The 16,437-nt window shown below is 35.9% G+C and overlaps 1 protein-coding gene across 1 annotated transcript; it reads left to right on the forward strand.

The window, feature by feature from the left end:
- The first annotated feature begins 1,181 nt into the window (after positions 1 to 1,181).
- LOC100915598 (vomeronasal type-2 receptor 26-like) lies at positions 1,182 to 15,552 on the forward strand. Its single transcript, XM_003766989.2, has 6 exons — positions 1,182 to 1,405; positions 3,847 to 4,135; positions 4,654 to 5,457; positions 7,570 to 7,797; positions 12,083 to 12,206; positions 14,648 to 15,552. The coding sequence occupies exons 1-6, from the start codon at positions 1,182 to 1,184 to the stop codon at positions 15,550 to 15,552; spliced, it is 2,574 nt and encodes an 857-aa protein (XP_003767037.2).
- The last annotated feature ends 885 nt before the right edge of the window (positions 15,553 to 16,437 follow it).

A 16,437-nucleotide genomic window follows, 5' to 3' on the forward strand; every position in this document is an offset into this window, starting at 1 on the left:
CTATGTAGATTTTAGTTTTTAGATCCCCAGAACCCTGCATATACAATTTAGGATTAGAAACTAGACTTAGAATTTCCTTGGTATAAAGTCTTCCCCATGACAAAATTCTATCTGCCTTTGTAATAGTAAATTGTTAATGAATTTTCAATTTAACTCTTTCACAAGTTTAAATTACTTATTTAATTGTATCACTGATCTTTTAAGTATAAACATTTATGTAAGTAAAGTGATATTATATGGTCTTTTGTTATACAGAATTGAGATATAGTTCAAAATGAGGTAGACATTAAACTGAGAGATTAAGTATCGAGTGACTGTAGAAAACAAAGATGGAAAATGGGTTCTTCTGCAATAGAATTTGTTAGAAACCATGCTCACATCACCACTTAGGGATCTTTGTCAGGCAATAAGTGCAGGAAAAATTTCAATGTGCTTATGGAAGAATTCGTAAAAAGATACTTGGAATAAGACCCATGTTTAAGAACATTATTTAGAGAATAACCCCACAGTCTATAAGACTTCCTGAATTGTGTGTATGGGGGACAGGAAGCTGAGATTATCTTAATCTTGGTCACCCAATCACTCCCATTTTCTGACTTTGTCACTTCTCATAGACTCTACTCTGATGCACCAGACCAGAATTATGCAGTTTCCTACACAGAATCTCATATGGTATGAAATTCCCTTGTCTATGGAAAGGTCATTGGGGCTCCAACTCACTTGATGAGAAAAACAAGTTTTTTTTTTATTTTTTTCACTCAGATACAGGAACACAGGTGGAGAGCTGCAAGCAACAAGAGTCCCTCATGGACTAAGCTCCATCTCTCAGGAGTGGGGGGAAAATACAAACACAGGATCCTATCTACATATAATAACATGGCTTTTTCATGATCTTTTAGGCAGAGCAAATTCTTATACATTCATTCTGGAGTATCCAGTAATACCTCTGCCTTGGTTATGGGCCACAGTTCATATTATGGTCTGTATCCACAAGTATGAGAATCAGAGCAAAACTTGAGCAGATGTTCAAGAAAGAAACCATTAACTTGAAGAAGAGTTTTCTCTTCCCAAGAAACCTGAAGCTGCTACAGTGGCTGTTGTTCTGCTTCCTCCACAGCACATCACAAACTTGGCTAAAAGGCTGATGGACTTTGGTTGGGAGGTGGAGAGCAGTCTCCTTGATGTTCTCCCTGCTTTTCTTCTTCCTGCTTTTGCAGCTGCTATTCTCTGTGGGCAGGGAGCAAGGGACTCCATGCTGCCTAAAAAGGACTTTCAGCCCAACATATTACAGAGATGGAGATCTTGTTGTTGGAGGATTTTTTCCTTTATTTATTCATAAAGTAAGCACATTTAAATATTGGAAAATGTTTTGGTTTCACCCTCAAAACAATATCAAAGACTCTCAGTAAGTACTTTTTCTGTTTTATTTTTTTATCTCTTTATCAAGAGATTTTTTTTTTCTTTATCACTTCCAAACTCCCATTGGAAAAAAAGAAAAAAACAACTTGTAATAATTGAGGATAATCAAGCAAAACATATTCTCATATTGGCTAAATAAAAAATGAATATCTTTTTTTTGTTTGGAGTTTTTAAATGCTTTAATCTGTATTCAGACATAATCAGTTCCTTCTCTGAGTGTAGACTAGATTTTTTATCATAAATCCTTCAGAGTAGTCATGGATCACTGTACTGCTGAGAATAGCAAAAAACATTTACAGCTTATCATCCTAGAACACTGCTATTACTTTGTGTAAAGTACATTTCACTTTACTTGAGTTCATGACTTTCCAGCTTTTTTTAAAGCATCCTGATCATCATTTTCCATAGAAAAATAATATTCTATCATAATTTGCTTGCCACAATTTATTCTACCATTTTCAAATTAGTGAGCATCCCCTCAAATTCCACATACTTTTTTTGTCCTGAGAAGAGAACTGCTATACTTATTTTTATACATATAAGTCCCTTTTCTTTTTAAAAATCTTTTTCAGATACATGGCTAGAAGTGGTATTGTTAGATTATCGTATGCATGAATTTAAAGCCCTTTCAGCATAAATCATATCTTTTGATCATTTATCAATTGGGAATGGCTCTTATATTTTGTAAATTTCACTTAGTTGCTTCTGTTTGAGAAATGAGATCTTATCAGAGAAACTTGCTTTAAAATTCTTTTTACAATAGTTGTTGCTAACTGTATTTCCCCCATTTATTCTATTCTCTCTCTTTTCACCCTGTCCATCTTCAAAAGTGTTTTGCTAGTGGCCACTCCCTCCTTCAATATGCCCTCTCTTTTATCACCCTCCCCACTTTCTGTATCGCACTCCCCTCCTACTTTGCTGCAAGTAAGATAAATTTCTATACCCATGCTGAGAGCATATGTTATTCCCTCTTTGAGCCAATTTTGATAAGAATAAGGTTTACTCACTCACCCTCTCCTTCCCCTCTTTCCCTATAAAAAGCTTTATTTTGTCTTTTTATGGCAGATAATTAACATCATTGCACTTCTCTCTTTCCCTTTCTCCCAGTGCATTCTTCTCACCCCTTAATTTCTTTTTTTTTTTTAGATATTATCCCTTTATTTTCAACTCACACCTGTGTACTCTGTCTGTGTATATTCCTGCTAACTGCCATAATGATGAGAAAATTCTAATGAGTTACAAGTATCATCTTTCCATTTAGGAATGCAAACAGATAAACCTTATTATCAATACTTTATATCACTTCTCCTGATATGCTTCTCCTGAGTCCTGTATTTGAAAATCAAATTTTATATTCCGTTCCAGTTTTTTTTCATCATAAATGCCTGAAAATCCTCTATTTTTGAATTTCCACCTTTTCCCTGAAGGGTTGAGTTTTGCTGGGAGGTGATTCTTGGTTATAATCCCAGCTTTATTGCTCTCCAGAATATTATATTCCAAGTCCTCTGGTCTTTTAAAGTAAAGCTACTAAATTTTGTGTTATACTGACTGTTGCTCTACTGTACTTGAATTGTTTCTTTCTGGGTGCTTGCAATATTTTCTCCTTGAGCTGACTGTTCCAGAATTTGGCTATAATATTCCTGGGAGTTTTTACTTTGGGATATCTTTCAGGAGGTGATCCATGGATTCTTTCAATTTCTGTTTTGTCGTCCAGTTCTATAATATCAGGACAGTTTTCCTTGATAATTTCTTGAAAAAATGATGTCCAAGTTGTTGTTTTTTTTTTTATCTGACTTTCAGGTAGACTTTTCTCAATTATCAAAGTTTTTTATCATGCCCAATCTCTTGCTGAAAAGAAAGAAAAGAAAACTGTAACAATTAAGCAAAAGAATTCTCATTATGGACAAATAAAACAAAATGAGTCTTTTCTTGCACATCAGTCCATCACCTTTCTATGATGATGTGAATATATATTTCAGAATCAAACATTTGCAATTATTGTAGATCATTGTATACCTCGGGTTGCTGACATCTTTTGGAATTATTTGTTTTTATAATATTGCTGTTAAATTATAAATTGTTTTCCTTATTATTCTATCTTCAAACTACTTCAGTTCTTACAAGTCTAATGGTTTTATGAAATAATGATTCATTTTCAACAACATAATAACATTCAGTTACACTGGTATGAGATAATTTCTTCAATCATTCCTTAATCAATGGCCAACTCCTTCCTGTCCAAATCTTTACCACTGGATATAAATTCATATATAGAATTTTAAAAGTAGCTGTGGCCAGACATTGTGGACCTACAATTGTACTTTCAAATGACTAAGGAAATTCTTCTAATGAAAGTTTCAGTTTCAATTCAGGATTAGGTAGAACCAGAAATATTCCTTATGCCTAACAATCTCTCTCCCACTACAGATGGCTGCCCAAAAACTATTATCAGGTTCTAGCCTTCATGTTTGCTGTAAAAGAGATCAATAGGAACCCTAGTCTATTACCCAACATTACTCTGGGATTCCACATCTACAATGCCTATCACAGTGATGAGAGGACCTTGGAGAGTTCCCTCATGTGGCTGTCAGGCCAGGGACAGACCATTCCAAATTATAGCTGTGAGAAGGGGAAGTCGGTGGTGGTCATTGGAGGAGCCACTTCTCATTTAACTATCTCCATGGGAAGCCTACTGGAGCTCTATAAGTTCCCACAGGTAGGAAAGCATAGGTTCAATTTATCCTATACTAGTTGGAGGGCAGAATAGGGTCTTTAAGGGTCTGCAACTTGAAATATAAACTTCAAAAAGTTTGGGGAGAATTGTAATGCTTGATTTATCTTTCAAGTGATCCTCACAGAAGAAAAAGGAAACACAGAGATCTGAGATCAGAATAAATTCTTTCATCTTGTCTTGTAGTAAGCAGCATATTTTGACCTACAGAGTTTTTGAAATTATATAATTGAATCTTGCAAATATTTAGTAAACATCTGTTTGCAATCCCCTGTGTTTCACTAACATTAACATGTGTTTCAGCTAATGCATGTATATGAAGGAGATGAGATGCCCTCTGGATGGAGGTCTCAGTGATAAGAAAAGCTTTATCAGTCAGAGATAAAGATGAATCCATTCTAAGTAGACTGGGATGGAAAATAATTTCAGATTTAAAATGGTGGAGTGGGTTACTATAATAAATTCATTACACTGAAAAAGGCTCATATTTGCTTTCTATTCAGATCAGCTATGGTCTCTTTGATCCACTCCTAAGTGACCCACTTCAGTTTCCTTCTGTTTATCAGATGGCCCTGACAGACACCTCTCTTGTACATGGCATGGTCCGATTAATGCTGCATTTCAAATGGACCTGGGTGGGTCTTGTTGCCTCAGATGATTCAAGAGGTGAGAAATTCCTCAGGAACCTTCAAGAAGAAATGGCCAGAAATGATGTCTGTGTGGCCTTTATAGAAAAGATCATCACTGGTCAGTCATTAAATATTGGCTTATATCAAAGTTTTGTCAGCAGAATATTATATTCTACTGCCAAAGTGATTGTTATTTCTGGAGATACAAATTCACTTCTGAGTCTGATGTTTACGCCAGATCCTTATATCTTTGTAAGAAGAGTGTGGATCACTACCAGTCACTGGGATATTGACAAAAAACCCGGTTATATCTATTTTGATAATTTCCATGGGGCTCTGATATTTTCAGACCAGACAAGTAAGATTCCTGGATTCAAACATTTTTTGAAAACCATTCATCCTGCCAAATACCCAGAGGATCTCTTCCTTAAAAACTTCTGGAACTCGGCTTTTGGGTGTACATATAAACATGGAGAGGCAGATGAAGGGGTCTGTTCACCAAATGCTTCTTTAGACACTCTACGTTTGAGCTATTTAGACATCACAATGTCTGATCAAAGTTATACTGTCTACAAAGCTGTGTATGCTGTGGCCTGGGCCCTTCATGAAATGTTCTTTGTGAAATCAGAAATGGAATCCAATATAGATGGAGATAAAAGAGTTTTTCACCCCTGGAAGGTAAGATCACCTTCCCCCTAAGCACTGATGTCCAAATTTTTTATTGTGGGAACTGCCTTATTCAGAAAAGAAATAAGGGATTAGTATCTCAGCTCACCTCTTTTTGCAATGAGTAAACCCTGTACAAGCAGATTGATGGCATTAGACCTCATTTCTGATTATTTCAGAGTTATGTTCATTTCAGACCCCTGTGATGGGGTGTAGAAGTAAGAATTCAGATGAACTTGTTCCTGAGGGTCTTTGATGAGGATATTAGGGAAGGGTAGGAGGATGGATACTATAACCCACCAGAGGCTGAGGAAATCAGAATCAGGCATCTTTTCTTATCCTGGCAGTTCAGTTACTCCCCTACAGCATAGCACAATGGACATGGTAATTGTTCTGATGTCACAGAAACTGGGATCAAATCATTCCTCCAAAACTTATCCCCTCACTGCCATTGAACAAGTTACCTAATTTTCCTGGGCTTGATCTGTTAATAAAGTTGAATGAAATAGCCTCTGAGGTCCCTTCTAGCTCTAGATCTAACTTTTATTCTTTTTTTGTAAGACAGTCCAAATGAAGTGACTTTTCTAGGTTTACACATCAGTAAGTGTCAAGTGCCTGAGGCCAGATTTTAATTTAAGTCTTCAAAACTCGAGGGGCAATACTCTATCTACTTTGCTACCTGACTGTTCCTTTCAATGTCAATCTTAACATGGGATGTTAAATCTCAAAACAAAAATTTATATATTAGCTTTTCTAAAATATAAGCTCTTTCAGAACAAGGATTGCTCTTAGTTTGTATTTAGTTTCCAGCTGTAGCATGATGCCTAAACTATTTGGGAGCACTTAATAAGACATGTTGAATAAAAAAAGTATCTTAACTATTCTTTTAGATTCTCATTTCTTCTATGTCCAACTCACCATTTCCAGAGCTACCATTCAATTAATAGACGTGTATAAAAGTTCTGATAAGATAAAAGTAAAATAATATGCAATAGAAATATGAAAACATAGATAAAACAAAAATCTCTCTCAAGAACTTAAAAATGGGGCAGCTAGGTAGTGCAGTGGATAGAGCACCAGTCCTGAAGTCAGGATGACCTGAGTTCAAATCTGAACTCAGACGCTTAACATGTGTGACCAGGGCAAATCACTTAACCCAATTGCATTAGCTAAAAAAAAAAAAAATAACTTGAAAATGAGAGAGGCAACATAAATATATGCATATTTGATATAGATATAGCTATGTAAATTTATACTTATTGTGAACATAGAAACAAAATTAATATAAAATGTTTACATATTAACATTACATATTATGTATTTGTATCATATGTTATATGTAATATATATTTTATAAATTATATAGATTCATCATATTTATGTACATATACAAAATAAGTATGAAATACATAATGCAAGACTAAAAATACCAAAAAATACAAGATCCATGAGTCAAAGAAGTCTAAGATCAACAAGATAATGTTCCCTTAGAACATCTGAACATGTCACTCTCCTGACCCAATACGATAATATACTCTTTGTCAGGAGCCATAAATGGCACCCTAAAAGTCTAAAAGAAAATTAAAAGTCCTCAGAAATTAAAATTCCTGCACTCTCTGGTTCCAGCTTTCCAAGCTAATTTCATATTATATCTTTTAACATAATTTATGTTTCAGCAAAACTACCTTACTAGATGTATTCTGAATTAGGATTACATCACCCAACTATACACGCAAGTGCACAGGTACTTAAGATTAAGACATATTGCTACCTCACATCTGGCTCCTAGAATTTCTAGATTCTTTATAGTCTGAAGTTCTTTGCTGCCACTTTAAAAATACTTCCTGATTTCTCTTATCAAATGAAATAATATTGGTTTTTAGAACGTATTTAGCACAGTGCATTGAATGCTAAATTGCAAAATAGATGTGGAGTCTTGAGAACTTGAATTAAAATCCAATTTATTAGCAATCCATGCCAATTCTGTGACAATTGGAAAATCTTAGGAATGTACAATCCATCCTCATTCCAAGACATTGAAGAAAATGTAAACAGCAAAGGAACTAGAAAACATCCCTTAGAGAATCTACTGGTGAACTTCCAACTAATTTTCTTCACTTTCAGCTCCATCCCTTTCTGAAGAACCTTCAGTTTAATGATAGTGCTGGGAATCTGGTGGTCTTGGATAAGAAGAGGAACTCTGTGGCAAACTATGATATTCTCAACTATGTGATCTTTGGTAATGATACCGAAGTCCTGGTGAAAGTGGGAGAGTTTATACCTCAGGCTCCACTTGGCCAAGATTTCATCATTCAAGAGAAGGCAGTAGTGTGGTCCACAGAGCAGAGAAAGGTGAAGTATGATTAAAATATTGGTTTTATGAAAAATATAAACATAAGAATATAGGCCATCAAAATAGCAGCATTTTCAAACTTGGGGTAAATGTCACAAAACCTACTTGGAGGAAACAATGTGCAAATTAAATTTTTATGTCCGATTCACTTGAGCAAAGGTAAAGACAAAAAGCCTAGAACACATGCAAATTTCGGTGAAAAACCCAAGAATAGTGAGATTTATAGCTGAAAGAAGCAGGAGAATCTCTGATCCATGATATCCAAAGGAGAAGGAACTGGCTGTTAGAGTTATTGATGCGTGGTCATTTGTTACTAAACCCAGTAAAATTGCTGTGCTGCTACAATGGCCTGATTGACATCTGGGTTCTCAATATTCTGAACACTGAAACAAAATCCTAGATTATCTAATGTCTAGCTTTAAACCCCATTCACAGAAATAATATTTTCCCATGTTACGCCATGCCATGTCACACAATTATAAATATACCAATTCTACCTGGTATATGGATCCCTTGCCTTCTACAAGTAATAACTCAATTAAAATACAAAAATAAAAAAACAAAAATACAAAAGACACAGGAAATTTAACCAATCTATAAGAACATGGAATAGACCAAAATACTTAATCAAGTCAGTATAAACAGCTTAATCAAATACATAGTTTATGTTGAATGTATACAATTCAGAAAATGTAATTTAGCTGAAAATCAGATTACCTACAGGGATTTGGGAAATATTGATCTTTTTGGTTATAAGGCACAATTCCTTTTTCTCTTATTCATTTATTATTGTATTCATTCAAATAGAATTTGTTAAGTTCTGGGTTGGATGTTTGGGGAGATACAAGAATAAACATCAACATTCTTCACATATGGTTCCTTTTCCTTCACTTTAGACATAAAGTCATGAGTTCAGAGTATAACTGCTCTGAACTCATGGTTAGGAAAATTGAAAACCTCATGCTTCATTTTGGTTCTCTGCTTAACTTTATTTTGCCTCACTGGCCTTTTCATGGTTGAGGCAAAATTCAGATTCCAGAAACATTAGGATAATCAAACAGCATATGTATTTATACTCTCTTTTAATACACAGGGGCTATAGGAATTTGGAGGAACAGTTGATGTTTTCTCAAGATTTCCCTGAGTATAGGGCTTCAACTCTAAAAAGTGAAGAGCTGATGATCCTCTTGACTTTTCCTTTCTCTGACACAACTCAGTCTTGCCAGTGTTCCTAAGAAGGATGCTCGAATATCAAGTTTGCTCTTTCTCTCAAGTTTCTCCACTTTCAGACCCTCTGAATCATTATTTCTGAAAAAGTTGTTGCCTTTTATATAAATTTCTTTTGTTATTACCAAGTCTCTCAAATGATGGCTTTCAATAATTGTAGAAAAGAGATATGTACTATTCACACTAGTTTCTATATATAGTATATAGTCTCAAAAATCAAATAGTTTTTTAAGTGAGTTCTTTTCCAATGCATTGTACTAAAGAATCTTAGAAAAAAACTTCTGTTGGTAATAAATTCTAATTATTAACATCCCCCCCAGGAGATTTTAAAATTCTCTTGCTGTGGAAAAAAGCTCCAAGTTCCATTGTTGTTATTGTTGTTCAGTCATTCATTCTTATCCAATTATTTGTGACCCCATGGAATATAGTACATCAGATCCTTCAATCCTCCCCAATCATTTGAAGTTAGACTAATTCTATTGTTGGAATCTTTACAAAGTGTTAAGCCATTAGAATTGATAGAGACAATAATTATCTAATTTAGCATGGTTCAATATGATTGATTTGATCTTAGAAGGAAATATTTTGGGCCAGAACTTGAAACAAAATACTAAGTACAACTGATAGAAATGATGCTTGTGTTTACACCTTTAGAGAGCTCATAAGTATCTAAGTACTCAATGGAGTTCACACGTTTGGGAGATTTCAGGTTTAGTATGAGATATCCGAATTCACACCTCCCTTAGGGCCAGAGAGAACTCTGGGAGAAAACCCAGAATCCCTCTCTCTCCAGAAGGAGGAGTTAACCTTTGGGAGATCACATATATACAGGTAGCTCTTAGAGATGGATAGTTACTTAGGAACATTCCCAGGAGTCCGAGAGGAGTACTCTGGGAGGAAGCCTACAAGCCCTATCTCCGAGGCAAGAGAGATTTCATTGCATCTTCTACCTTGGTGCTGGCTGGAGTTGGAAGGACAAACCTTTGGATTTGGAGACATTCGGAGGGAGCTCTTGGAACCAAGCAGAGAGATAGGCCTGAGCTAACCGAGCTATATTGAAGGACACAATAAAAGATCTGAACTTTTATCACTTGGCTGTGTTTGGAAAAAGAACACCCACATTCTATGATCATTTTTCATGTTATTACCTATACATCTAAGCCTTTGCAATCCTTTTCCTTTTTTCTTTAATCTTTTGCAAGTCTTTTCCAATGAGTACAATCTTCTCACTATGTGGCCAAAGTATTTAGGCTTCAGCTTCATTATTTGACCTTCCAAATGAATATCCTTAATTAATTTTTAACTATTGGCCAAGTTGATCTTTTTGCTGTCCCAGTGACTCTCAGAAATCTTTTCCAGCACCACAATTCAAAAATGTCAATTCTGCAATATTCAGCTTTCTTTATAGTCCAACTCTTACAACCATATGTTGGTTGGATAAATCACATCTTTATGTATACATTCTTTTGCTGACAAAGTAATACCTCTGTTTTTTAGTGTCCTGTCTAGATTTTCCTTAGATTCCCTTCCAAGAAGTAAGCATCTTTTAATTTCATGATTACAGTCACCATCTGCAGTGATCTTTGAGCCAAAAAATCTAAAATATCATAGTGCTTCCATTTTTTCTCCCCCTATTTGCAAGGAATTAATGAGACCAGTGGTCAAGATTTTAGCTTTGTTGTTGTCGTTGTTGTTGCTGTTGAGCTTCAAGACAAGTTTTTCAATTTAATCAAGAAGCTTTAGTTTTTCTTCTCTTTCTACCATCAGAAAAGTATTATCTCCATATCTGAGATTGTTGATGATATGTTGATATTTCTTCTGGAAAATTTAAGTCCAGCTTTTATTTCATTGAGCCTGGAATTTTCTCATGATGCACTCTGCATTTAACTTAGATAAGGAGATGATATACAGCCTTGTAATATTCCTTTTCAAATAGATAAGGATAGATAAGGAGATAATAGCCCTGTCACTTCTTTTCAAATATGAAACCAATTAGTTCAGTTATATGTTCAGTTCTATAATTTCTTGATCCACATGTTCCTCAAGAAGGAAATAAAATGATCTGGTATTCCCATATTTTTAAAGTATTTGCAAGATTTGTTGTGAGTCACAGGGCCAATACGTTTTCAATGAAGCTGAGTTTTTCTTTCCTAGAACTTCCTTTAATTCTCCATAATCCAGTGAATGTGGGCAATTTGCTTTCTAATATCTCTACCTCTTTGAAAAAGCAGAATGGCATGCTTTTCTTGTAATTCTGGGTACACTTATTATTGAAGCATAGCTTAAAAATTGTAAATATAATCTTATTAGCATGTGACATGAGTGCAATTTCGCAGTGATTTAAACATTCCTTGGGATTGTCCTTCTTTAAAATGGGCATGTAAACTGATCCTTCTAATCCAATGGCCACTGTTGGCTTTCCAATTTAGCTGGCATATTGAGGGCAGTATTTTAATAGCATCATCTTCTAGATTTTTAATAAATTCAACTGGAATTCCATTACTTCCACTAGCTTTCTCATTAGCAATGCTTCCTAAAGCATACTTGATTTCATTCTCCAGCATATCCACCTTCTTGAAAGTAACCATACCACTATAGTTATTGGTAACGTTGAGTTTTCTTGAATAGCTCCTTTGATTTTCTTCCCAACTCTTCAGATTATGTTCTGTTTCTATTAAATCATTAACATTTTGTCTTTTATCATGCCCATTTTTTGATGAAACATTCCCTTGATGTTCCTAATTTTAAAGAGGAGAAATTGTATTCTGTTCTATTGTTTTCTTCTATTTCTTTGCATTGCTTATTTAAGAAAACCACAGCTATCTAATAGCATCTTCACTTCAACTGGGAAGAAATGAAATTCCTTACCCTTTCATAAGGAAACTAATCTAAGCTTTGAAGGAATTTCTGGTGTGCTCATGTGAAAATAGCATTGATAGGCTTTGCAGATTAATCAGATTGTGTATATATTGCTACAAACAAACCAGACATGGGCTAACAAACTACTAATTCTTAAATGATGATGTCTCAAAAGTCTTTGATTACTTCCCTATATAGCCTCCTCAGTCCAGATGCAGCATAATCTGTGGTCCTGGATTACAAATGAAAGCCCAGGAGGGAAAGCCTAGATGCTGTTTTGATTGTACCCCTTGCCCAGAGGGGCACATTTCCAACCAGACAGGTAAATCTGTGAGAATGTTTTTGACCTCCCTCAAGAAACACAGACCCAGGATAACCAAAAAAATCTGAATGAGTTTCCCAGATGGCAATCAGGCAATGGAAACATGTTACTAATAGAACATGGGATTGAGAGACCAAGAAAAAACTAGAAGAAGGCCCAATGTGAGCAATATCAGGGAGAGTTTATGGGTTTGAGGTGTACAAAACTGGGTTTTTTTTAATTAGTTTCTCTGTGACTCAATTGCTCATTCTCTATGGCTCTTCCATTGACTTAGGGCTTTAGAGTTTTAATTAAATCTTTCTCATCAACACAGCAGTGACTAAATGCAAGTATTTTGTACTAGTTTTAGTGAAGAGAACTGACTATTTATGGTAACACAACTATTCAAGAGAGCTAAGACTCCAGCCAGGATATTAGAATACAATCCATTCCATTTTTTCCAATTCATCTCCTACCTCTACTGATGCGTACCCATATGTTCCACAATGGGTGCCAAGAAAGCACCACTCTATCCAAACTGACCGCTTTTTTCTTTAACTCAGAAAATCCCTTGGATTCTGCTTGACAGTGACCTGTTTTAAGCCCTGTCTCACTCAACACAAAATTATGATTTGGGGGGAAATGCAAATGTACTTTGCAGATAGTTTAAACTGATAAATTTGTGTAAATAGGCAGAAATCTAGCAAATTACTGCCAATATGAGGAAAAGAAAAATAATATATAATGATGAAATAGTCTACTTAGAGTAATACCTCTAGGAACAAGATCTCTGTGAAGGAAATTCTTGCAGTAGTCATTGATGAGGAAAGGAAAGTGTTTGGGAGGATAGTGTCTTCTCAGCAAGAGGTCAATGAAAGTGGTAGCTTAGGAAGGGTGTCCATTTTACCTCTCTCAATGGGATAAAGGACATTTTTCACTTTGCTGGATATAAAAGGAATAGAGCAGGGACAAGCCTACTACACATCAGGAAGAAAGTGTATATCTTAGAACTAAAACAAACTCCTTAGCCTCCTTCATTATTCTTTTAGTAAAAAGATTTCATTAGAATGTGGCCTTTCCTTGAAAGGAATTATGGTTGCATGTTTATGAGTTAAAGGGCCCTGAGAATCTTTACATTTGACAATTAGAAGGCCCTTAACAGCCAAAAGGTCTACTGTGGAACACATCCTAAAATTGGACATAAAGATGCCCAAGAAGGAGATCCTCTTAATTGAACCCAAGGCATTTTTAGACCACTCTCATTATTGAAGAATTCTCCCTTATGTGGAACCTCAATTGTCTCATTTTAATTCCCAGGCTGCTTTGGGCTTTATCCTTTAACACCAAACAGAGAAAGTCTAGTCCCTCCTCCATCTATAAGTGCTTCATCACAGCTTCAGAAGCTTTTCTTCTTCAGACAAACCATGCTCAGATCATTTGATTCATATTCCTAGAGCATTTTCAGCAAAGAAACTTAAGAAAGTAAAGCTCACAAAACATTATCTCAGGAAATACTTAAATGTGGACAGATCAGGGAGAAGCTGACCATCAATAGGAAAGAAAAATACACCAAGATCTTCAAAATTGTAGGACAGGCATCTCTACCCACATTCCAGAAGCAATCTAGAAAGATTCATATATCCAGGACAATGGAATCATTTTCCTCTAAAAAGAAACTACAAAGAACAGAGAGTCTTAAAAAGATTATAGTCCAAGTCCAGGAAATAAACAGAGCAATAAATTGATTTCATTATGCTGTGACATACAGCTGTCACATTTATTTTTATTATTTTTTATTACTAAGAATACTTATTATTACTAAGAATAATACTTCAAAAATTAAACAAGTACTCTTTCAATATTATTCATATAAGAATTAGCATTTATGTAGCAGCTGTTTGGTAGATGGAGAAGGGATCTGTATAGGTCCTGCATTCAGGAAGACTCAGCTTCCCGATGCCAGACATTTATATGTTGAAGGATTCTGAGCAAGTGATTTAAGCCTGTTTACCTCAACTTTCTCATTGGAAAAAAATAGGCTGGAGGAGAAAATACCAAATATCAATATCCTTGCCAAGAAAATCTCAGAGTCACAAAGAATTAGACATAACTCAAAATTACGAAAATCTATATAGTACTGTAAGTATGCAAAACTCTTTCCGTTTATTATAGGATTTGATCCTTATAAGAGCTCTGTAAGATAAGCACAAGTCTTTTTCCCTTTTTACAAATGATGAAATTGAAGTAGAAAAAAGGTAATTGATTAAGCCAGCATCACAAAGTCACAAAACTATCTGAAGCTATCAGATCTTCCAAGTCCAAATGTTCTATCCACTACCACTAGATTCTGATCCCCATGGAATTAAATGGAGCAATTTGTATTATTTTTACAATGATTATTGGTCCACTGAAAGGGAATTTTTGCTGAGGCTAAAATATTGAGACTTGTTTGTTTTCTTTAGATGCAGATCGATGTGTAAAATGCCCTGAAGATCAACATCCCAATCAGGAGAGGAATCAGTGCCTCTCCAAAGTGGTGACCTTCCTGGCCTATGAAGAGCCCTTGGGGATGGCTTTGGCTTCTGTAGCTGCTGGCTTGTCTCTCCTCACAGCTCTGGTTCTCTGGGTCTTTGTGAGACACAAAAACACCCCCATAGTCAGAGCCAATAACCGGGATCTCAGCTACATCCTCCTCATCTCCCTTATTCTCTGCTTCCTCTGCTCTCTGCTCTTCATTGGCCGCCCAACTGCAGCCCATTGCCTTCTCCGACAAACAACCTTTGGAGTCATGTTCACAGTGGCCGTCTCCTCGGTTTTGGCCAAAACGATCATTGTGGTTCTAGCCTTCAGAGCCACCAGACCAGGCAGCAGGGGCAGAAAATGGATGGGAAGCAGAGCCCCCATTTCTGTTATTCTCTTTTGCACTTTGATACAAGGTATGCTCTGTGGAGTCTGGCTGCTGCTTTCTCCCCCTTTCCTAGAAGCAGATACACACTCTGACCATGAGCACATCATCCTGGGATGCAATGAGGGCTCTCTCATTGCCTTCTATTTTGTCCTGGGCTACATAGGAGTCTTGGCCCTGGCAAGCTTCGCCATGGCCTTTTTTGTCAGAAATCTCCCTGACACGTTCAACGAAGCCAAGTTCATCACCTTCAGCATGCTGGTGTTCTGCAGTGTCTGGGTCTCCTTCCTCCCCACGTACCAGAGCACCAAGGGGAAGATGATGGCAGCCATGGAGATCTTCTCCATCTTAAGTTCCAGTACTGGATTACTAGGCTGCATCTTCATCCCCAAATGCTATGTGATCCTTCTGCAGCCCCACAAGAACACCAAGAAAACTTTAAAGAATAACTTCAGTTCCTAAATCAATAATCATTCTGAAATGTCCTACATGACTCTCTCTAATAGCCTGAAGATTGCAAACAATTAACACAAATTAGTCTTGCTTCTAAATATCCCAATGAAACCTATATGGAAGCTACATTCACTAAACAAGAACTTCTTAGCTGTCCCACACTGTTCCAAAACCTGCTAAAGGTTCATCAGGTCCCCAACTTCATAAACCTGATAATACCATATCTAATATTCATTTCTTCTTTTTCCCATTCAATCCATCTTACAGTTGGAGAATTCTTCCATGATATCTGCATGAACACCTGCTTCCTTTACATTTCTTCTATCACAACATGTGCAATCTTCCTTGTACTTTGTACTTTGTTACTTTGTTGTACTTTGTTAGTCCACTTTTTGTTTTTGCTTTTATTCTCCCCACAATTTCTCACTAATGTGAAAGAAAGAATAAAGAGATCTTTGCATTTAATATACTTTGCAACACATACTTCATTTGTCTTATACTCATGATTGATGTACAACGTCTTTTTGTATCCATTGACATAAGGGATGTAAAAGATAGAGTAAGAGACAGAGATACAGATGATAAATATATGCAAATATGTGTATGCATATATCTGTACATTATATATAGATACACTTGTATCTGTGTATGAAAAGTTAATTACTCAAAAAGCTTACAGACAAGCTAGGCACTTATTTGTGGCCTCCAAAAAGCAGACAAGGTGGTGGACTATATAGAGTACCAAGCCTGGAGTCTGATAGACCTAAATTCAAATCTGGACTCAGATACTATTAGCTGTGTGACCCTGTGTGTGTCACTTAAGCCTATTTGCTTCAGTTTTGTCACCTGTAAAATAAGCCAGAGGGGGGAAAATGGTAAATTACAATATACTTT

Source organism: Sarcophilus harrisii, chromosome 3, assembly GCF_902635505.1.
Source record: "Sarcophilus harrisii chromosome 3, mSarHar1.11, whole genome shotgun sequence".
NCBI classification, from domain to species: Eukaryota; Metazoa; Chordata; class Mammalia; order Dasyuromorphia; family Dasyuridae; genus Sarcophilus; species Sarcophilus harrisii.